Source organism: Myxocyprinus asiaticus, chromosome 4, assembly GCF_019703515.2.
Source record: "Myxocyprinus asiaticus isolate MX2 ecotype Aquarium Trade chromosome 4, UBuf_Myxa_2, whole genome shotgun sequence".
Classification (NCBI taxonomy): Eukaryota; Metazoa; Chordata; class Actinopteri; order Cypriniformes; family Catostomidae; genus Myxocyprinus; species Myxocyprinus asiaticus.
The window spans coordinates 31,552,880-31,577,095 of record NC_059347.1 but is presented as its reverse complement, the minus strand read 5'-3'; the positions used below and the strand labels follow the sequence as shown (position 1 = coordinate 31,577,095).

Sequence of the window (24,216 nt, the reverse complement as noted above, 5' to 3'; positions counted from 1 at the left end):
TTTCTTTGATATCATGAATTATTTACTGTAATTTTTTCTGTTGAAAAACAGCTTTGGGTTTTCTGAGATTTAAAAAAAAATGATTTCTTTTGAAGTGGAATTCAAAATTCAGCCACCCAATTTTGAAATTGAATAGAGATCTCAAAAGGTGTTTGCGTTTTGAGTCCGTGTATGTTGCTTTCATTCATTTTTTTGTTTTGAAACTAAAAAACAAAAAATAAATTCTGCTTTGAATTTTAGTTTTTAATTTGAAAAGAAATATGCAAAAAAAAAAAAAATAAAATAAATAAATAAATTTTGGAAGAATATGAATGGTCTTAATTACAATTGAGACTAATTCATCTGCAGAGATCTATCTTGTTGAATTCTTATTCTGATGGACATGATTGAGGCAGGACAGATGACAGTGCAGGTTGGCCAATCATGTTTCAGATCCACCCACATGTGCAAATCAAATATTCACACTGTCCATCCATTTTATAAACATGAGAAATTGAGCTGATTTCTCACATTTTAACTTTTCTAACAAAACTTTATTGATTCTTTGTTTTTCAAATTTTGACAAAAAAAATATTAACGCAATGTACACGGACAATTTTGCCATGAGATTTGTAATTTTACAAACATTTAAAACACTGATGCTTTAATGGAGGATTGATGATATTCAGTAGGGTTCTAATAAAGTAAATTATTGTGTGTGTATGTATGTGTTCTTAGCATGGTGTGCAGTGGCAAAGGGGCAGCTGTACCACCTGTGTGTGTGATCGTGGTCACTCTCGCTGTCACACGGAGAAGTGCCCTCCCCTCCACTGTGACAAGGTCAGTTGAAATCTGTTACATCCAACACTTCATAACAGGGACAGTTACTCTTCCAGCGTGGTTACTGAGAAGATCAAGGGATCACAGCTTTTGCCATACTATCTAGTGTCTTTTACAATATAATACAATCACACTTTGATACTGATAGCTTATGCTTCTTATGCCTGAAAGGGACAGTAAGGATTTTTTGTCATCCAAGATAGTATGTGCATGTATTTCGCATCTCTGTTGCTCAGGGGTGTTTGGAGTCCATCTCAGTGTTTTGCTTTAATACAAAATGATCTTATAAAACTGTGCTTCAGAACAATACTCAGCAAGAAAAAAACAGACATTTTATTTTAAGGTCTTACCTTGATAGGGGTGAATCCTTTTGAGCCTTAAAGACCCCATGAAATTAAAATAAAGGTGTTTTCTGGCTTTTAGTCCATATTTGTTAGATTTGAAGACATCTAAATGCTAGTGTACTCCTGAAAGCTGACCAAATGAACTGTTAGCAGATCTATGTGCTAAAAGTAAAATAAAACTGTCCTCCCTTTTCTGGCAAAACCGACTAAAAATGGTGATGACTCATTATGCACATTTTTGTCCAAACAAATCTTCTTTCCAGTGAGATTGCCCCTCCCCCTAATACTACCTAAATACATTACTGTACACACATTTTTCCTTTATTTTTACAAACTAAAGGACAAGTCAAATGTGTAGTCAAATAAGTGTAACATTTTATAATGTGTGCGAACTTGTGTTCTCCTTTGGGTCAGACAAAGGTCAAGAGAGCCGGCCAGTGCTGTGAAGACTGTGTCACGTCTAAAGGTAGCTGCCTCTATGAGGGCGTCATCCGTTACCATGGTGATATGTGGAACAGCACAGGTTGTGAGTTCTGCATGTGTGAACGGGGTCAGGTGCTGTGCCAACGTGTTGAGTGCGCCAGAATGGAGTGCCCACAGGTATGTGCCCAAATTTTATAGGGAATACATTTTGATGCAGACCTTTCAGCAAGGCATTATTCATTAAAAGACATTATTAACAAGCTCAGCTGGGGGGATGACCTATATACCACCGTCAATTTTTTTTTGACAATTATAGGGCAAAATGTACCAGAAAAGTTTAAAATGCCTGTTGGACGTTGGAGGCACTATTATCTCTGTGGTCATTGTTTCTGGCTATGAATTTTAAGTGTAATCAATCAATATATTCCAGCTTCTTCATTAATCATAAGCAACATTGAAAAGTTGAGCTCTTAGGAGATATATTACTTATTAATTGAACTTTTGGCCCAAATCCTGGACAGTCACTCTAAAGGTTATTCTTTTAGAGAGGGAACTCAGACTTAATTGAGTTGTCACTGTACTTTTGTGAACTTTTCTAGGGCCGTAGAGTCATGTTTGGGTTTATAATAGGAGTATGTATTATACAAGTTATGAGTTTGTTGCTGTGTTACCAGACTTGGTAATAACAGATTCCCCTTGTGGGTAAAACATCTCAATTTAAAAACTGCCTGTCAGATGGATCTATCTAGCATCCAGAAGCTCTCATAATTAATTTAATACTGACTGACTGCAATTCAATGTGCAAACACTGTCAGGTTTAAAATATGGTTATATTTTAATGTGTTCATTAAAATGAGAGCTGATCTTCAAGTCATAATAATAGAGTATCTGATTAAACAGCAAGGACAACAGCAGACCTGTCTGTACAGTATCTTTTTGAATACACTGATCAAACTTTCTGTCACAAATATGTAGTTCCAGATTTCACTGAAATCTTCATTTGCATGCAAGACCACCATGACTTTGGTAATCAAACTATGTTACACTGAAGAAAAACTACAGACTCTCCCATACATATAAATTACTATTGAAAACAAATTTTTATAAAAAAGAATTGAAAATCACTGAGGTAATTAGAGAAGTGTGTCAGTGTCAAAAAATGAATCATTCCCTTGGGGGTGTTCAAACCAAAATTAAATGAGCTTAAATTTCACACCTTGTGCCAGGGAGAAAAACTGGTCCATTTGTCAGGGAAGTGCTGCCCAGAGTGTAAAACAACAACCAGTTCCTGTATGTATGCACAGCCAGACCAAAAGGTATGAACCTTATTTTTTCTGTGGTCTTTTGTTAATCACATTCAGTGGTATTAACATATTTTACATCAGTGTTCACATGTAAAATATTACAGTATTTCTTATAATGGCAATAGAAAAAACAATCAAGCAAATCAATACCTCAGTCAATCAATCAATCTGACTTTATCCATGTAGGAACAGAAATCCAGTGTCAAGAGCTTTAGACGCCTTTCTGTAAGTAAACATGAGAACTTGGTTTATGGCTTAAAAGGCTTAAAAATATGTATACATATATATTTTGATATAAAAAAAGAAAAATTATTACAGGAATCTTGTCTTTTTATAAAAATTGTCTGTATTTTTACTCACTGTTCCTTTTTTGAATTAGTAGTCTTTTGTAACAATGTTTTCTCTGTTCTCAGAATCTGCAGATTGTCAGAGAAGGGCCATGTCGTGAGTGTCAGTGTCAGGATGGTCATGTGACCTGTTACCAGCACTCCTGTCCCACTTGTCCATTGGGCACCCTCACTATACCTCACAGTGAGCAATGCTGTCCGGAGTGCAATCCAGGTGAGACCTGCATCTGTGTTTGTGTTTGTTTGGCTAATAATAATGACACACTGGCGGCTAAAAGTTTAGAATAATGTACAGATTTTGCTCTTATGGAAAGAAATTGCTAGTTTTAGTCACCAAAGTGGCATTCAACTGATCACAATGTATAGTCAGGACATTAATAACATGAAAAATTACTATTACAATTTGAAAAAAAAAAAAAATCAAAACTACTTCAATGACAGCTTTGCAGATCCTTGGCATTCTAGCTGTCAGTTTGTCCAGATCCTCAGGTGACATTTCACCCCACACTTCCTGTAGCACTTGCAATAGACGTGGCTGTCTTGTTGAGCACTTCTCACACACCTTACAGTCTAGCTGATCCCACAAAAGCTCAATGGGGTTAAGATCCATAACAGTCTTTTCCAATTATCTGTTGTCCAATATTTGTGTTTCTTTGCCCACTCTAACCTTTCCTTTTTGTTTTTCTGTTTCAAAAGTGGCTTTTCTTTGCAATTCTTCCTATAAGGCCTGCACCCCTGAGTCTTCTCTTTACTGTTGTACATGAAACTGGTGTTGAGCGGGTAGAATTCAATGAATCTGTCAGATGAGGACATGTGAGGCATCTATTTCTCAAACTAGAGACTCTGATGTACTTATCCTCTTGTTTAGTTGTACATCTGGCCTTCCACATCTCTGTCTGTCCTTGTTAGAGCCAGTTGTTTTTTGTCTTTGAAGACTGTAGTGTACACCTTTGTATGAAATCTTCAGTTTTTTGGCAATTTCAAGCATTGTATAGCCTTCATTCCTCAAAACAATGATTGACTGACGAGTTTCTAGAGAAAGCTGTTTCTTTTTTGCTATTTTTGACCTAATATTGACCTCAAGACATGGCAACTCAAAAACAAACACAAAGACAATGTTAAGCTTCATTTAATGAACCAAATAGCTTTCAGCTGTGTTTGATATAATGGCAAGTGATTTTCTAGTACCAAATTAGCTATTTAGCATGATTACTCAAGGATAAGGTGTTGAAGTGATGGCTGCTGGAAATGGGGTCTGTCTATATTTGATCAAAAATGACATTTTTCAAATAGTGATGGTGCTGTTTTTTACATCAGTAATGTCCTGACTATGCTTTGCAGAGGTGTATAGTAACAAAATACAAATACTTCGTTACTGTACTTAAGTACAGTTTATACATTTTTCTACTTTGAGTATAAATATTTCTTTGGACTTTTACTTTCACTTCACTATATTTTGAAGAGAAAATTGATACTTTTACTCCGATTAATTTCTCCAGACCCTTTCGTTAATTTTGCGATTGAACACAGCAAAAAAATAACAGCTGTAAATAACAAATGCATGCAGATTGGCGATAGTGATGTGTGATTCGTTAAAAGAATCGAAAGAGTCGAATCTTTTAAATTGAATTCCTTTGAACTGAACAAAAAGATTCAAAAAGCAGTCTGAATGATTTGTTTTGTGAATCACGAATTTGAATCAAAATCACAAGCGAAGTGCACGCCAGATTACGTGTTCTATTACGTGTTCTCCATTGGGGAAGACAAGAAACTGCTCATGTAAATATATATATATATATATATATATATATATATATATATATATATATATATATATATATATTTAATTAATTAATTTGATAAGTGTAGGCTTAAACATTATGAAAACGAGTGACATCATAAGATATGATGTGTATGAATAATTACCAGCACTCATGAAAATGTCAAACAATATTTATTTTTATATTTTCTCATGAATATGTCCATAAATATTTATTTTGATATTTTATGAAGATGTGAATGGTCTTTGCCGAAGCAAAACTAGTTTTTTGGTGGTGGCTAAAGTGTTATATTTATAGTTTTTATGGACTGTGGTGTTCATTTACACTCATCCCATAAAAATGAGCATTCTGATTTGACTTGAATGCGCCATTAAAGGGATAGTTCATTTGATTTTCTTACCCTCATTCGATGTATGACTTTCATTTTGTTTCTGCAGAACACAACCAAAAAAAGATTTTCATAAGAATATCACTGTTATGTAAGTCAATTCAATGTAAGTGAATGGTGGCCAGAACTTTGAAGCTCAAAAAAAGCACATAAATGCAGCATAAGAGTAATCCATAAGACTCCAGTGGTTTCAACCAATGTCTTCTGAACAGATCCAATTGGTTTTGGGTGAGAATAGACCAAAATATAACTCCTTTTTCGACTATAAATCTTGACATTAGCAGTCTCCTTGGCGATCAGGATTTCAAGCTTGATTACACTTCCTATAGCACCATTTAAGGCTCTGCGCATGCATCAAGCACTAGAAAGTGAAATCAAGCTTAAAATCATGATCGTGCCTAGAGATTGCAATGGCAAGTTATTCAGTGAAAATGAGTTACAATTTGGTTTGTTCTCACCCAAAACCAACTGAATTGCTTCAGAGGACATGGATTTAACCACTGTAGTAGTATGGATAACTTTAAGGTCCCTTAAGGTGCTTTTTGTAGATTGAAATGTCTGGCCACCATTCACTTACATTGAATTAACTCAAGAGCTGAAATATTCTTCTAAAATCTTTGTTTGCGGTCTGCAGATGAAAGAAAGTCAAACACATCTGGGACGGCATGAGGGCGAGTAAATGATGAGCACCACCAATCAAATAAGTTGACATGGGTTTAATGAACTGTTCCGTAATTTATGCAATTTACATGTACTTTTGATACTTAAGTAAATTTAATATCAGTTACTTTAATACTTTTACTTAAGTCAGTTTCCATGAAGGTAACTTTACTTTTACTCAAGTATGACAAATGGATACTTCATACAACACTGATACTTTGTGATCAGCTGAATGCCACTTTGGCGAATTCAAGTACAAATTTCCTTCCGAAACAGCAAAAACTGTATCTTTTTCCAAACTTTTGGCCGCCAGTGTATGAAGAAAATTAATAACCTGAATACCCTCCAATTTCAATTCTTGAAAAAAAGAGAAAAATCCAAGGCACTCGTGGTATAAAAAAAAAAAGCCTTTATTTAACCGGGCTTCAACATCTTAAAATATACAGTATTTGTGACACCTTTTCAGCACAACTTGTTTTTAAAAAAAAATATTTTTCACTTATGAATCAAACTGAAATTTGGTTTTATACTTAATATTAGAGGACAAAACCCTGATTTATTTACATCAAAAGCATTGCATATTTTTATTCCAGTTTTAACAGCATTTCTTTATGTGCCATGTACAAAAAATAAATAAAAATATATTTTGAATCATTGTGAAAATCTTTCTTTATCATCTCTCCAAGGAACAATTCCTTAGCCATAAATACAAAACATAGTTGAGCTCAGTGGGAGACAGATGAGAGCTATAGTATTAGATTATATTCTGCAAAGATAACATGGTTATTTAGCTCTGCTATACTCATGAGACTTGTGGTCTGCTCTATATTTTAAATTTCCCTGGTGACTTCCATAGAGGAAGGGAACATGCATCTCTCTCTCTCTCTCTCTCTCTCTCTCTCTCTCTCTTCTCTCTCTCAAGGCCTCCTGTTCTCTTAGATAAGGTCTAGGGAATAAAAAATGTGTCTATGTTTACATTTTGCTTTTGTATTTAGGTGTCTGTCTGAATAAATAGGGGAAATAATTAGCTGTTAAGACTGTAAGTGTGTGGATTGACCATTTGAAGGCATCTCCATGTTTATGAATATAGATTATGCTAATATATCCTCTACACACAGCAGTTGAATTTTTACACTCTTAGCAGGTAATTGGTTGTCCTGTTTCCTGTTTACAAAAAACACTCTCCCTTACTCCGTCTGCATTTACTATCAACACTATTAATCACACATGTTAGGTAACAGCTTGCATGCCAATAGTGCCTGTAAGCTAGTTAATGTCCAGATTTATAAATATGGTGAAGTAAGGCAATGTGTGTATAATGTATTCATTGCCAGCACAGGATTCCTATTCATCGCCAGCACAGTTTATGTTGACATTTGGGGAATGGGGAACTGCCATGTGGGACAACAGACATCCGTGCTGTACCACATATGAAGCTTTCTCCTTTGAACTCCGCCAAGTGTTTGATTGCGCGACTCAAGGTTGGGAGGCGGGGAGGGTCTTATCCGGACTGTCCCAAGGAGATCGGCGAGTCGCTGACTATGCGATTGAGTTTCGCACCCTGACTGCTTCCTGCAAGCGGAATGACCATGCCATGTGGGACCTGTTCTTGCGTGGGCTTTCCGACGATGTCCGGGATGAGATTTATCTCCCCACTCGTTTTGATAACTTAGTTATCAACAATTTCTGTATGTGTCTATATTTACATTTTGCTTTTGTATTTAGGTGTCTGTCTAAATAAATATGGCAAATAATTAGCTGTTTAGGCTGTAAGTGTGTGGATTGACCATTTGAAGGCATCTCCATGTTTATGCATATAGATTATGCTAATATATCCTCTATACACAGCAGCTGAATTTTTCCACTCTTAGCAGGTAATTCCCCACGAGTCGGGAATATGACTGTTCTGATTTGCTCTCTGCACCACACCACGCTTCCACGGACACTTCCTTCAGATCTGCTCCTGACTTCCACAATGCATACACCTGTCTACGAACACACTCATCCTTTGCCCGCTGTGCGGCCACAACAGACTTGTTCCTCGCCTCCTGCTACTGCAGCCGCTGCTGGGATTCCTATTCATCACCAGCTCAGTTTATGTTGACATTTGGGGAATGGGGAACTGCCATGTGGGACAACAGACATCCGTGCTGCGCCACGTATGAAGCTTTCTCCTTTGAACGCTGAGCATTTGATTGCGCGACTCAAGGTTGGGAGGCGGGGAGGGTCTTATCTGGACTGTCCCAAGGAGATCGGCGAGTCGCTGACTATGCGATTGAGTTTTGCACCCTGACTGCTTCCTGCAAGTGGAATGACCATGCCATGTGGGACCTGTTCTTGCATGGGCTTTCCGGTGATGTCCGGGATGAGATTTATCTCCCCACTCATTTTGATAACTTAGTGGACCTGGCTATCCAAGTCGATCAACGCCTGACTCTATGCCGTAATCACCATTGATTGCCGCTCTTCACCCTCTCGAGCAGCTGACCATTCCCTCCAACCCACTACTTCAACCAGGTAAGGGACTGTGCTTTTCTTGTGCCTGGCTGGGCCATTTCTCTTCTGCCTGCCCATCAAGACACTGCTCATCAGTAGGAAGGGGGTTACTGGTGAGCAAAACACTGTTGAACAAAGCCCACATAATTTGTACACTTCTCCCAGCCCAGTTGCAGTATGGCTCTGCCAGTCACACAGTCTCTGCTCTGGTGGATTCCGGAGCTAAAGGAAACGTAATTGACCTAGACTTGGCCTCCAAATGGCGGTTTCCCAGGGTTCAGTTGGATGAACCCATCACCACCCACACCCTCAGTGGCATGCCCCTGTCAGTCATCACCCAGTCTACCAAGTCAGTCACCCTCATCTCTGGTAATCACTCAGAACAACTGTCCTTTTATCTTATCCGATCCCCATCGACCCCGGTAGTGTTGGAGCATCCATGGTTGGAACGCACAACCCACACATAGATTGGACAACCAACACTGTTCTTGCTTGGAGCTCTTATTGTTCGTCACACTGTCTTAATTCTGCTGTCTCTCCTGTCCAGTCTTTTGTTTCGTTGCAGGATGAACCGGCGGATTTGTCCGGAGTGCTTTTGACATGCCATGACTTGAGGGTGGTGTTCAGCCGGTCCCGCACCACGACCCTCCCTCCTCATCACACATACGACTGTGCCATTGAACTGCTTCCTGGCACCTCTCTTCCTCGGGGATGGCTGTATTCGCTCTTGGCTTCTGAGAGGAAGGCCATGAACGGGTATATCAATGATTGTTTGGCAGCTGGTCTCATCTGCCCTTCCTCATCACCCGCAGGGGTGGGGTTCTTCTTTGTGGAGAAGAAGGATGGCTCACTTAGACCCTGCATAGATTATCGGGGGCTGAATGACATCTTGGTGAAGAATCTTTATCCTTTGCCATTAATGTTTTCAGTCTTCTAACTCTTACAGGGGGCGTCTGTCTTTACGAAGTTGGATGTATGCAGTGCTTATCACCTGGTTCGAATCAGGAAGGGGAAGACGGCCTTTAACACTCATAGGGGGCACTTCGAATATTTGGTAATGCCTTTCGGATTGATCAATGCCCCCACCGTCTTCCAGGGGCTCGTAAATGACGTGCTTAGAGACATGTTTGATCGTTTTGTGTTTGTTTATTTTGACGATATTCTGATCTTCTCCCAGAATATCGTGGACTATGTACAGCACATCAGGCAGGTGCTTCAGCAGCTGCTAGAGAATTGGCTGTTTGTCAAGGCAGAGAAGTGTGCTTTTCATGCACAGACGGTTCCATTCCTGGGGTTCATAGTTTCATCCGAGGGAGTGAGTACGGACCCTGCTTAAGTCAATGCCATCTCGGATTGGCCAACCCCAGATTCTCGCAAGGTATTGCAGAGGTTTCTGGGGTTTGCAAATTTTTATCGGAGGTTCAGTAGAAACTAAGTGTGGTTACCTTCCAGTTTGCCGTACACCTGTCCTCACTGCCCTTGAATTGCCAGTGGAGGATTCCTTGTCTCTGCCCTCATGTTGTGAATATGACTGTCCTCCTTCCTCCGGGCTTTGCTTTCTGCACCACACCACGATTCAACGGACTCTTCCTTCGGATCTGCTCCTGACTTCCACAACGCATACACCTGTCTATGAACACACTCATCCTTTGCCCGCTCCGCAGCCACAACGCACACACAGACTTGTTCCTCGCCTCCTGCTACTGTATCCGCTGCTGGGATTCCTATTCATCGCCAGCACAGTTTATGTTGACATGTGTTGTTAATAAATCCTTTGAACTGTTCTTCTGCTATTGGGTCTCTGTCTCACTCTCGCTCTGACAGTGCTAGTAGTGAGGAACAGCAGGAACCTAGCTTCAGTGTTCTATCAGGTAGCAACAGTGTTGGGCAAGCTACTCAAAAAATTTAGCAAGCTAAGCTACTAACTACTCAACAAATACATTTGTTAAGCTAAGCTAAAAGCTACACTTAAGAGAAAGTAGCAAGTTACACTACAAGCTACACGCCAAAAGTAGCTTGCTACATTTAAGCAACTTTTTTTTCAACCAGATGCACAGAGTATACTGTCACAGACAAAGCATCTAAAAGACTTCACATGATGCTTATCTAAGCCATGGTAGAGTATAGTACAGTATAGTTCAATACAGTATACAAGTATGAAGTATGGTGCAATATGAAAGGTATGTGCATGCAAAAAAAAATTACATTTATACATGCAACCTATACAAACCCATGTGTTCAAAATGAAAAATCACTATTTTTACATTTTATTTTTTCATATTTATACTACTACCTCTACAAACCCATACCATTTGCAGGTTTGGTATCCTTTGATTGTTGATCCACTGCAACCAGTGTTATCTTTATTTTCCTTTTTTTAAAATATTCCGTGAGCGTGTTGCCAAGTGAGAGTGCGCACCAAATGATTCAGCAGTGTGCGCGTGAGCTTTCTGAGTCATACTGTAACGTCGGCTGGCAATGACAGGCAGACGAAGACGATGATGATGTGAAGGGCCCAAGTGCAGTTTATTCATAAACGTGAAAACCAAAAACCGTGAACAGAAACATAAACATGAACTAGACTGGATTAGACTTGACTTGACTTGACTTGACTTGACATGGCTTAACTTGATTTGACAACCAACCAACGATACATTAACAATACCTGACCAAGGACCATGGCAAACATGAGGGTATAAATACATGGACAAGAGTATCAAGACAACCAATGAACAGACAGAACTATAAACAAGATAACAAGACTAATAAACTAAAACCAATGAAAAGACAAGACTGATAATGAGTAACTCAAACAATAAACCAATGAAAACAAGACACATGAACATGGAGGGAAACAGGATATCACATGACCAGGAAACACATGACTATAAAACAGAAAATCACATGACATGAAACACATGACTATAGAACAGGAAATCACATGACATGAAACACAAAACATGAACAAAAACACATTAAATGTGACACATACTGATTGAATCGCGAACCAATTCAAACTACTTTGCTATCACGTTTGATCAATTCATTGTAAAGAACCGACTCAGATGAGCGATTCATTTGAGTCTACATCTTTAGTTCTGATTCAAATCCAGCGATAGTAAACACCAGTTGCACACATGATGCAGCGGTGTAGCTTTTGTCAAAGCTATGCTGCTACCTAATCAAAAATATAGCTTCGCTACAGAAAAGCTACTTGATATAAAAACTAGCAAAGCTACCACCTCACTACTCAGAAATGTAGTTAAGCTATTAGCTTCGCTATTTATAGTGAAGCTACTGCCCATCACTGGGTAACGATGGCTTGTCTGAGACAGAATTGACTTGCAGGGTCACTGTGAGAAAAGCTGTGTTGGATTTGGAAAGATTTGTGTGCTAGTGGTGATATTATAACACATTTGCACTCCAAACAAGTAGATTTTTCCAAATCAGTGGTGAGTCGCAAAGGTCATTCTTGCAAAAAATGCTTATGCTTGAATTGCAAAATTGAGAGCGGGATAGGTATTCAGTAAGAGTTATTGATTCACACACTAAAGTGTTTAATTAAAAGTGATGTATGGGGTTATGTCAGAAAATTATAAAAAGGCTCTTATTTTCTCCCTCTGGATATGAGCCTGGCCCTGTACTCGCAGTCCAGGGTGGGGGGGAAATTATAAATGACCACCAAATAATCAGTAATGCCCCTTGTATCTCAATGTTTTCTGACTCTGTGGTATATGTTTGTGTCTGCAGCAGTCCAGTGTCATCAGGACTGTTTAACGTGCTCTGGAACAGCAAATCACTGCGACAGCTGTAAGGATCCTTCCGCTCTGCTGATGAATGGACGCTGTCTGCAAGCCTGTCCTGAAGGCTTTTTTGCTCAGGGGAAAGATTGTGCCGGTAAACTCTTTCCCTCCCTTTGCTATAATATCTGAGTTAATAACTCGAAAATGTTCCAAAATATAGTGGGCTTCCTCCATGCCAACTACCTACAGTACATAGGCATCCTAGCGGTCATTGAATCTCATAAGTGAATGATTTTGAATGATTTGGAAATCTCACGGCAGACTCGACTAACAATAATTTTTAATAAAGGCAACATGAGAGGACCTATGCAATACTTTATTTATTTAATATAAATTAGATTGATAGTTTTTACTATTGAATTATAAGCATATTTATACTCAACCTTTCTCTTGCTTTGTCCATCTTGGATTTATTTTTTCACTAAGTTCATCATAAAACAAACTGACATCGCCTTCTCTGCAAAGGGTATATGCAACGCTTCCTTAATAATGTGGCTAAACAAGGTATATTAGGAGACATCAGAATTATTCCTTCCTTTTAGAACAGCCTTCACAACCCAAAGCACATCTATAATGCCTTAAAATTCTTCTTTCATAGGCAGCTCACTAGGTTTTGGAACAGAGCAATTAACTCCATATGTTTTGGTCCACTTCTTTATTGAGTTTCACCTTTTTTACCTCTGCTACTCTGCCCTATTTTCTTAGACGAGTTATCTTTTACCTCTTCATCTTACTTCCATTCTCAGTTTATCCTCCTGCTGTTTTCCCAATTCCCACCAACACACACCTGGGTGCTTTGAGTGACTTTTGGAATTTAAAAATAGTGAATCCTATAGCTTTACTGCCGTATGTGTGTGTGTTTGTGATCATGCATGTGGGTCACCTTTGTGTCACAGTCATTTTAACAAGTTAAAACACAGACTGGATCCTTGACTGGAATTTCCCATCTCATTAGAGGGCTACTGGAGCTGTCACAGGATAAGAGCATAATTTGACAAATTTCTTCCCCATCCAAACATGCTTTAAAAGCTGACGTAAAATTGGTCTCTGAGGCACAGAAAAAGATGGAACGCTGTTCAGGGAAGATTTTTAATGCATTTTCAAATCTGATATGAAGCCTGACCTACTTTTGTGTGTTTTCACCACATACTCACACACACAATTTCATTTACAGTCTCTTCAAAATATTTGTGCCCCTCTTTTGCAAAAATGTTTTACTTTCACAGCCATAAACTGTATCCCACAACCTCTTTCACACTTTGCTTTCTCTCTCTGCCAGCCTGTCAACCATCATGTGCCACCTGTGAGAATGACTTTGAATGCACAGCATGTGGTGGGTCCTTTCTCCTCAGTGGCAGGCAATGTGTGACCACCTGTGAGAGAGGTCTGTTCCAGGACAACACACGCTGTCTCAGTAAGTCAACTGCAGTAAACACTTAATTCACTATTATTGACTTGGCTTTCTATGATACTTTTTACATTTGCATACTGTACTTTCATGATTATTTCCTACCAGTAACTGACATACAAGAAGGTGCATACATTGCATTGTGACAATCTCGGCAGGTAGCTGAACAGGAAAGATCCCGTAACACTAAGAACACAGTATTAATTCATTTGTGAACTTATCATGGAAATGTTGGGAGTAACGTGAAGTAAGGCTGTCTGCTTTCTCATCTGTCCCATTATAGCCATGATGTCATGCATCATGTCACACAAATGTGCATCCTGAAATGAACGAATCGGGATGCACATTTTCCCTTATTTAAACACCAAATTTATCAAGGGAGACCCATCCCCCGGTCGACCAATGAATCATTCCAGGGTGATTCCCCTACTGGCGAACATCTGTGTTTTCTGATATGGAATGCGTATTGTCTGAAGTCGGGAGATCAGTCAGGGGGATCCTCAGGCTGGCATCTCTTATAACACTCTCTCTACAGCTTGATACACATTTATTAACCTTTCACACCTTGTTTTCGACTATTTTCACTGTTTAAATAGAGTTATTTTATCACCATATCTTGTATGCCTGATATGTGTTGGGAAGCAACAGTGTGACAAATTTGTTCAGTTTTCTATTGTTATTTCAGTCAAACAACTGTTGTAAATTGATTATGTACTTAACATAAATGGGACATACTGTATACCTATCAATGATTGTCTGGACTGAATGCTTTTAGGTGATTTTGTAAATCACTTGCAATTTTTCATTCTTTCATTCTTGGAAAATACAGTTCCACACTTAGTAATGGCGAGAGAGTGTTTGCTTTTCAGTGATGTTAGCCGATCATAACAGTGGGTGTGTCTTAATGGTGAAGTACACACAAAACCGAGCGTTTCAGACAGAGGACCAAAGACAGGGTAGAAAAAGGTCATGTAATATTACATCATGATTGTTTTTTGTGCAAAAAAAAACTTAACTAGCATTTTAAGTGAACCCCAAGGAAGAAAAAAAAAAAACCTTTATTTATAGAGCTCATTTAAAACAACAGTTGACCCAAAGTGCTTTACAGATCAAACAAATAAATAAATAATGACAGAGTGATATAAAAATGTCAAATTAAATATAAAACATAATAAAATAAATAAAAACCTTTAAATACAGCATCATATTGTAAAAAGCTCTTTGTTCGGGGCAATGGAGGAGTCAGGAGACAACGAAGCAGGTTCAAGATCAGTTCTTTAATTAGCTTTTTTTCCACACATATACATGACGGTAACCGTCATTCAACAGGGTAATATTTTTTCAGAAGCTCTGTCTGCAGTAGCTTTCTGGTCACTCTCTCTCCCTCTCTGATGCTCTGGCGTGCCTTTTAAGACTCCCTCCACCATCACTATAATGAGAGACAGGTGTTAGAGATAATTATAAGCCAGGTGACGAGCCTTACCGCTCTCCCTCTCCCGCAGACCAACACATGACCACGCCCCCCCCATGCCACACATGTATTTATCTATTTCAAACAATTCAATGGTCTATTCAAAAGCTACAGAATAAAAATATGTTTTTAAAGAAGATTTAAAAATGGCTAGTGATGAAGCTGACCTCAAATGGAAAGGGAGACAATTCCATAGATTAGGACCTATCACAGAAAAAGCACGATCACCTTAGATCTATCTTAGCGGCAGAGGAACCTTCAATAAAAGTTCATCAGAAGACCTGAGTGCTCTGGTAGGGGAGTAAGGGAGGAGAAGGTCACTGATATATTGGGGTGTGAGACCAGATAGTGCCTTGTAGACATAAATCAGAATTTTTAAATCAATGCTGAAATTCACAGGAAGCCAGTGTAGAGATGCTAAAACCTGGGAAATGTGGTCTCTCTTTCTTGACTCTGTTAAAAATCTATCTGTTGCGTTTTGAACTAGCTGCAGGCGGGAAAGTGCAGTTTGGGGGAGACCAATGTACAATGAGTTACAATAGTCTAACCTTGATGTAATGAGTGAGTGGATTACAATTTCCAAGTCTTTATGGGAAAGAAAATGTTTTATTTTAGCGATAGATCTCAGGTGGAAAAAGCTACTCTTGACAACAGCACTGATCTTCTTATTGAAAAGTAATGAGGAGTCTAAAATCACTCCAAAACTCCTTACATGATCTTGAACATTTGACGACAGAGGACTTAACTGGGCAACCAGGCCAGGTAAGGAGGACGTGGAGGAACCTAAAATCAGAACTTCGGTTTTGCTTTTATTTAATTGTAAAAACAATTTGCCAGCCAGTGTTTGATATCTTTGAAGCAATTTAGGGCATTCTCAAATGAACAGTTCTTGTCTATACTCACTAGGAAATAAAATTGTGAATCATCAGCATAACAGTGATAAGATATGCTGTACTTCTATAAAATAGAGCTCAGAGGAAGCATATGCAGTGAAAATAACAAGGGTCCTAAAATCGACCCTTGAGGGACACCACACTGTAATTGAGCCGACGTAGAAAAAAATTACCTAAATTAACAGAGAATGTCCTTTCTTTTAGATAGGAGGAAAACCACAGGAGGGCCATGCCTTGGATGCCAACCATGTACTTAAGATGATAGAGAAGAATATTATGGTCGATATTGTCGAACGCAGCACTGAGATCTAATAAAACTAAGACGACAGGTGAACCTGAATCCATGGAGAGTAAAATATTCAGTGCTGTTCAAGGGTCTGAAACCAGACTGAAGTGCATCTAAAATGTTAAGTGTATTTAGATAGGAGTAGAGCTGTGAATATACAACTCTCTCCAAGATCTTAGAAATAAAAGGCAGTTTGGAGATCGGGCTGTAATTGTTGTGTATTGCCACATCCAAAAAAGTTTTTTTTAAACAAAGGATGTAGAATTGCATGTTTAAAACTTCTTGGAACAACTCCACTTGCTAATGAGCTGTTAATTATAGCTGTCACATTGGAACCGATAGTCATGAACAATTCTTTAAGAAGGCACGGAGAAAGAATATCCAGCTTGTAACTGGAACACTTCATCTTAGAGACTACATCTGTTAACTGTTCTGATGTAACTGCTTCAAAGTGAGTCAGGGAGCTGGACGGGGAAAGAATGTCATGCATGTCATGACCCCTTTAAATCAACAAAAACCTACTCCCTACCCTAAACCTTAAACTTAAACCTAACCGATAGTGTAATAAAAGCAAATGTTAGGTGAAAATCACAATTGCTGAAGCAACCACATCCTTTTGTGACACTACTATGACTCACGTGTCGACTTGCATGCTCTTCAGGACTCAACATTTGCATCACAAGTGCAACGTTCTGTCAGTTGAGCTATTGCTCAATTTGTAAATGTTAAAATCGATTGTCTTATAAGTCATGTGCTATAGCAAAAGTGTTTTTATGTTATAAGATAGCATTTTGTGAAGAAAGGGGTGAAAAGGACTGAAAGTGTTTATGAACTGAAAATTTGCCATTTTACTCAGGATTTGTGTGAAAGTGAATAAAAGCCATTGTTGTTGCAGTACTTTAGTGTTCATTTCACTAGGAAACTACCGTGATACGTACAACAAGCCAAGTAAAAATAATTTTGCAAAAATGTAGCTATAGTAACATGGTTCTATGAGACCAGATTAGTCTTGCTGGTCAGAATGCTCAACCAAACAGAGCAATGTTTTGACCACAGTAGTTATACTTTGGGGGAATCAACCTACCAATGGCTTTCTTATGGTTGTCTAAGCATAGATAAAAAACAGTATTTTAATGTAGAAAAAATGACATGTCACTTTGAATGAAGATCACTCTTTTTTTTTTTTTTTACTGTTCCAAAAATACTATGTCTGTATTATGGTAAAGATGGTAATACTAAGTTACCACCATAGTATACAGTATATCATGGTACTGAAACATGTAGGTACCATGGTACTGCTATGGTACCTGTCCAAAAAACATGGTATTGCTATGGTGGTACATAAAAATAAATTAAAAAAGAACCAAAAAATGCACACAAAAAAATTGAGACTTTTTTTGATTGTGTCAAATTGATGAAACAAGATGAATGATGAAATAAGATGAAATCAACTTTGCTCAACCAATCTAAAAATATGTTTGATTTTTTTTTTTTTTTTTTTTTTAGCATTTAAGACATATGTTTTTGCATCACATGCCCATATGGAAGATGTGTTATTCATGTTTTCTCTCTATTCACTCAAATCAATGTTTACATTAATTTCACATTTCACAAATACTTTTCATCTAGAAGATTTTCTTCTGATTCTGACAGCATTTCATTTTAATACATTAGTCCTATGAAATGAAGGTGTATTTACTGACTCAATAAATAAAGAGCCACCGGATTAGATTTAGAATTCCTGTTCAACACCATTTTGCATCATGTTCTGAAAGGTTAATATCTTACTTAAAATGTAAAGCCTTATGGAGCATTAGACCATTGCAACTGCAGTGCATTCACTCCTTGAATTATCAACCTCAAGACATGGTAACTTGCTCTTGACAAGCTGCCTGACTATAGGAATCTAATCTCTAGGGGATCATGCATTAGTGACCTGCTAACTGGCCTGTAACTGTGTGACTGGGAGCACTAGATTGTACACAGCAATTACCCCAGCCCCAACTTTCATTCAATTTCACACTTTAATAAGCCTCTGCCACTGATTGGATCTTAATGTTCCAAAAGAGACAAGATGGAGAAGAAATATCCAGCTTGGGTTGAGCCCATTATGGTGGATTTAGCACGACTGAGTTCTACTGAGGGAGTTAATGTGGAAGGATTTTTATTGTGGTAGATGAATACGGATTCATGCTCTTGTTTTTCTCTCAGATTGAGTGCAAATTTCAGTGATAAAGAAGTTAATTTGTTAAGCTAAAAATTCAGGCATCTTAGAGGAAGTTCCTTTATCTCCTGTTCCTCTGTCTATCTCTGAGTTTCTTTCTTTCTTTCTTTCTTTCTTTCTTTCTGTCTGTCTTTCTTGCTTGCTTGCTTGAAGGGTTAGTTCGCCCAAAAATTTTAATTCTCTCATCATTTACTCACCCTCGTGCCATCCCAGATGTGTATGACTTTCTTTCTTCAGCAGAACACAAACGAAGATTTTTTAGAAGAATATATCAGCTCTGTTGGTCCATACAGTGCAAGTGGGTGGTTATCAGTATTTTAAAGCTCCAAAAAGCACAGACAGTCGTTGTAAAAGTAATCCAAACTTCAGTAGTTAAATGAATGTCTTCTAAAGTGATATGTTCGCTTTGGGTAAGAAACAGATCAATATTTAACTCCTTTTCACTATAATTGTTTACTTCCGGTCGCTCTCCAATGCGATCTGATGCAATACAACTGGAAGTGCAACTCGACTCGTTTACAAGAGAATGCTGTTCAAAAGCTTCATTGGTTTTGCTTTCATTTGAACATGCCAGTGCGCTTACTTCGCGCGAGAGGCAGCATGAACTGTTTTCCCTCATAGACCTGCTAAATTATTTTATTATATTAATAATATAAATACATATAAAAATAAATACAAAATAAATTGAAAAAATACAAAACTCAAAGTACAAATAAAGATTTATTAATATATTTCATTATATATATATAAAAAAAACTATTTCTAAAAAATGAACAGTTAGTATTGTTATTTTTATGAAACAAACCACAGACAGGCATAACCATACTTTTACATTTGCAGACAGACATGCCCTAATGTGCTGTCACTCATTTTTTCTAGAATGCCAAGCTTTTTCAAACCCATTTGGCATTGTAACCTGCCTCTCTTGTTCACACGTTGTTGGCTGTCAAAATATTTTGGTACCATTCCAGCTTCTCAAGGATCTGGGCCAGTTTGGTGCCAGTGTGTGAGAGTGTGTGGAGAGGTGCCATGTAGAACAGTGAATGCATGTTTCACACTGGGCGCTGTGCCCAGACTCGCAGTTTAATCCTGAACACCAAACTCATGTAAAGAATGAGAGAAGGTGTCTTGTGACCTTATTACTGCAAAACTATAAACTGTTTTCACAGAGACTTTTGTGTATTTTTTATTTTATTTTTTATAATGAATGTAGTTTAACTGTATTTATATTTAAAGGGCTAGTTCACCCCAAAAAGCTCACCCTCATGAGGTTCCAAACCTGTATGACTTTCTTGCATATGCGGAACATAAGAGGAGATTTTTTTATATGTAAATATCACAGTCCATCTTTTAAATACAAAAGCAGATGACAGTGACTCACTTTAAAGCAAAGAACCCAAAGGTATCATAAAGTAGTCCATGCGAATCTTACATCATATTCCATGTCTATTAAAGGTTTTGAATGGGATTGGATTGGTATAGGGGTAAATTAAGACCGAATTTTCATTTGTGAATGAACAATTCCTTTAAAATATTTTTGAGAAAAAATGTTAGGCTAAAATAAGCACTAAATTAGAACTAAAACAAATTATTAAAAATGCTTTCCCTTATTTTAATGTTTCATTAATGGCTGTAAGGCAAGGGCAAGTATTGCTTCTATTGCTCATGAAAAACTATTCAAATACCTCCTTTCTAAAGGGTAATATGTTTTGAGTTCACATTTATCCAAAGCCCAACCAGACACTAATTCTTTTCAAATTGAGCTCTGAAATTCACAGTCAGCTGATGTCAGAAATAAATAAAGATATAATGATTAGCATGGCTGTGTGTTTCTTGATTAAGCTTTAGATCTCAGTAGGCTAGCTTAAGGCCCTCGATTACATCACATTGCTTGCTGTGTGGTTCAAAGAGGGCTATGTAACGAAAGGTTACTGTTAGTGAGTGACACAAAAAGTAATAAATTTTGAATGTGCTTATGTGTGCTTCAAATTGTGAGAATTTGTTTATGTGTGAGCTACATATTTTATACTTGTAACAAGCACCAACAGAAAGTTCATCTTTTGTTCTTGTCTGACTGATGTGTTTTCTCTCACAGTCAGTAGCTAAATCCGCTTTTATTCCTCACAGAAAGGTCTCAACAAAACACGAGTAGAACATAAAGTGACCTTGTAAAGCTGACTCATGCTGATTTTTATCATTTATTTTTTTGCTTACTTAGAACTTAAAGGGAGCTGACTTTGCTCTGATTCTGAACAGGTTATTTTACTTCTTCCTGTTTAGGTTGCCATGACTCCTGTTCTTCATGCCAGGGGGCAGGGCCTCAGGATTGTTTGACATGCTCCGAGCCCTCCAACTTACTGAAGGATGGTTTCTGTGTGACAGACTGTGGCCCTGGTTTCTATGCTAGTCAAGGCAGTTGTTATGGTACAGTATGATGGGCAAAATTCTAAGTTTAGTTGCTCTTTGTGGATTTGATTTTGTGTTGGTCATTAATTTTATCAGGAATTAAATTTTAAATGGTTCTGAGCCTGGTTAAAAGGCTTTATAATCAAACTATGGTGCTTTTTCTCAATTAAATGATGAGAACTTGAGCCCTAGCAGGACTTGAGCTGAAGGGCTACATTTGCAAATTGAGTTTCTTTTATCAGCTTCACTTTCTCATATTTGTTTCAACATAAAATATTATTCAATATATGGGAAGAGCCAACAGGTCATATACTGTATGTTGCGAACAAGTGCGTTGCCCTTTGCCATTTTTGATTTTGTATGGGCTTATTTTATTTAAAGATCAAAATTGTGTTGTAAATTACAAAATTGTATTGTATTATTACAACTCAGTTTTTCATTGCATTTTAAAGTCATTATACCATGCCTTATTATCACAGTTGTATTGACTATATCTTGCTGAGTAGAAACAAAAGCATGCTATACACATCACCTAGAAACGACTCAACCTGACAGCATTCCAGCAAATGCAGAATGACATTGTAAATTTATTTTTTGCAGTGGGGGAACTTAAAGCTACCTCAGAGATGGCTTGTCTATTTAGCATAAGAGAGAATTGTGTTGACAGTTGTTGTGCTTATCTTAGCTTCTTTGGATTTGCTAACAATGGGTAAAAATAGCTTGTGGTTTGAGCAGCATTGACATTTCTTCATTAATTTGTTTGCTCCATTTGAATGATTATTGCTCATTTTGTTTGTGTCACGGTGTTTTAGATATTTTAGTCTTATGAAGTGTTTTTTAAAGTTGTGCCAGCTTTAAGTTATATCTCTCTCTCTCTCTCTATATATATATATATATATATACACACCGATCAGCCACAACATTAAAACCATCTGCCTAATTTTGTGTAGGTCCCCCTTGTGCCGCCAAAAGAGCACCAACCTGCATCTCAGAATAGCATTCTAAGATGCTATTCTTCTCACCACAATTGTACAGAGCTGTGAGTTACCTTAGACTTTGTCAGTTCGAACCAGTCTTGCCATTCTCTGTTGACCTCTCTCATCAACAAGGCATTTCTGTCCACAGAACTGCCGCTCACTGGATGTTTTTAGTACCATTCAGAGTAAATTCTATAGACTGTTGTGTGTGAAAATCCCAGGAGATCAGCAGTTACAGAAATACTCATACCAGCCTGCCTGGCACCAACAATCATCCGTGTGATTATCTAATCAGCCAATTGTGTGGCAGCTGTGCAGTGCATATAATAATGCAGATATGGGTCAGGAGCTTCAGTTAATGTTCACATCAACCATCAGAATTGGGAAAAATGTGATCTCAGTGATTTGGACCATGGCATGTTTGTTGGTGCCAGAAGGGCTAGTTTGAGTATTTCCGTAACTACTAATCTCCTGGGATTTTCACGCACAACAGTCTTTAGAATTTACTCAGAATAGTGCCAAGAACAAAAAACATCCAGTGAGCGGCAGTTCTGTGGACAGAAATACCTTGTTGATGAGAGAGGTTAACAGAGAATGGCCAGACTGGTTCGAACTGACAAACCACTCTGAACAATTGTGGTGAGAAGAATAGCATCTCAGAATGCTATTCCGAGATGCAGGTTGGCGCCGTTTTGGCAGCACGAAAGGGGACCTACACAATATTAGGCAGGTGGTTTTAATGTTGTGGCTAATTGGTGTATATATACACACACACACACACACAGTCATATATATGATGATGTTTTTAATATGCATTTTTATTATACAATATCCTTTTGCAGCTTGTGACCCTTCCTGTGCAACTTGTCAATCTGACAACCCCAGCTGCATGAGCTGCCCCCCTGAACATGCTCTGCATCATGGCAAATGTATACCACAATGTCCACCACAACATTACAAGGACAACCATGGCCGTTGCCAAGGTAAAAAGTTATGTTGCTGTTTTTATATTTTGTGCAACACATCCATGTGAATATTGTTAAACTTGGACACTTGTCATTAAGATCAATGGCAAAAAGTGGCCCAATTTACCTGTGCTCACCCTAGAATCTGGAAACCAAAAACCGCATTGCTTCTCTGGAAACTTACGCAAGTTTTGAAACACTTGACTGAAATGTTTCTCATGATCTTAATCTTGAGCTGAAGGTATATGCTTAAATGTTTGAAATTAGTTTCGTAGACAAATATAATTGTGCCACCATATTTCATTATAAAACTAATGTCTTTGAAATTGATGACTTGACCAAATAAAAGCAGCCAATAAGTGCCCAACATAGATGGGAACTCCTTCAATACTTTTTAAAAAGCATCCCAGGGTGATACCTCAAGAAGTTGGTTGAGAATGTCAAGAGTACATTTCTGCAAAATCTAGGCAAAAGGGTGACTACTTTGAAGATGCTAAAACAGTTTTGATTTTGGATTTTGTTTAGTCACAGCATAATTCCCATAGTTCCATTTATGTTATTCCATAGTTGATTACTTTAAATGTGGGAAGAAAAAAAAAAAATGTCAAAACTTGACCAGTAGGGTGTAATATACACCCCCCCAAAAAAGAGAGTCACTCCCTTAAAATTACTTAACCATATTCACTACATTAGAAAATTCTCATGAGCGGACTTTACAATGGTGTTTTAGGGTTAAAAAAAAAAAAAAAAAAAGTAATATTGAGAATAAATCTCATAACTATAGAGAGGACACCGGGGCAGTTGTGTTAAGATCCATGTGCAATTTAATAAACATGAACAGTACAAAGCAGCAAATAAAAGGATAAACGACAAAACAGGCAAGGGTCCAGTACACAGGATACGGTCCAAGAAATGCAAACCAATAAATCCAAGAGACAGAAGGGTAATCCAATAAACAGGCAAAAAAGGTCCAAAAACCTCACATGCAGGCAGAACAGGAATGGTAATAACACTCAGAATTGCAGACTAGGCAGAACAAGACTTCGCACTGAATGCAGGTAAACAGAACTAAAATAGTCTGGGATATGAAACAGGTGAGTGAGTAATCAGTCTGAGTGGGGGATTATGGGAAATGTAGTTCAGGAGGGGAAAGCTGGAATTCCAGAGATGGTGACCTCTGGCGGCATTCTGGAGAGATGGCAGATGCTGCAGGTGTAACAG

The 24,216-nt window shown here is 37.9% G+C and overlaps 1 protein-coding gene across 1 annotated transcript in view; it reads left to right on the top strand.

Annotated features, from left to right (window-relative positions):
* Positions 1 to 24,216, top strand: part of LOC127433097 (extracellular matrix organizing protein FRAS1-like) — a 197,196-nt gene that overhangs the window by 63,144 nt on the left and 109,836 nt on the right. Inside the window, exons 8-16 of the mRNA XM_051684764.1 lie at positions 718 to 818; positions 1,571 to 1,763; positions 2,813 to 2,902; positions 3,077 to 3,115; positions 3,304 to 3,451; positions 12,313 to 12,459; positions 13,645 to 13,779; positions 20,928 to 21,071; positions 22,873 to 23,013. Of these exons, the coding sequence (XP_051540724.1) occupies positions 718 to 818; positions 1,571 to 1,763; positions 2,813 to 2,902; positions 3,077 to 3,115; positions 3,304 to 3,451; positions 12,313 to 12,459; positions 13,645 to 13,779; positions 20,928 to 21,071; positions 22,873 to 23,013 (1,138 nt within the window). The remainder of the gene's footprint in view (positions 1 to 717; positions 819 to 1,570; positions 1,764 to 2,812; positions 2,903 to 3,076; positions 3,116 to 3,303; positions 3,452 to 12,312; positions 12,460 to 13,644; positions 13,780 to 20,927; positions 21,072 to 22,872; positions 23,014 to 24,216) is intronic.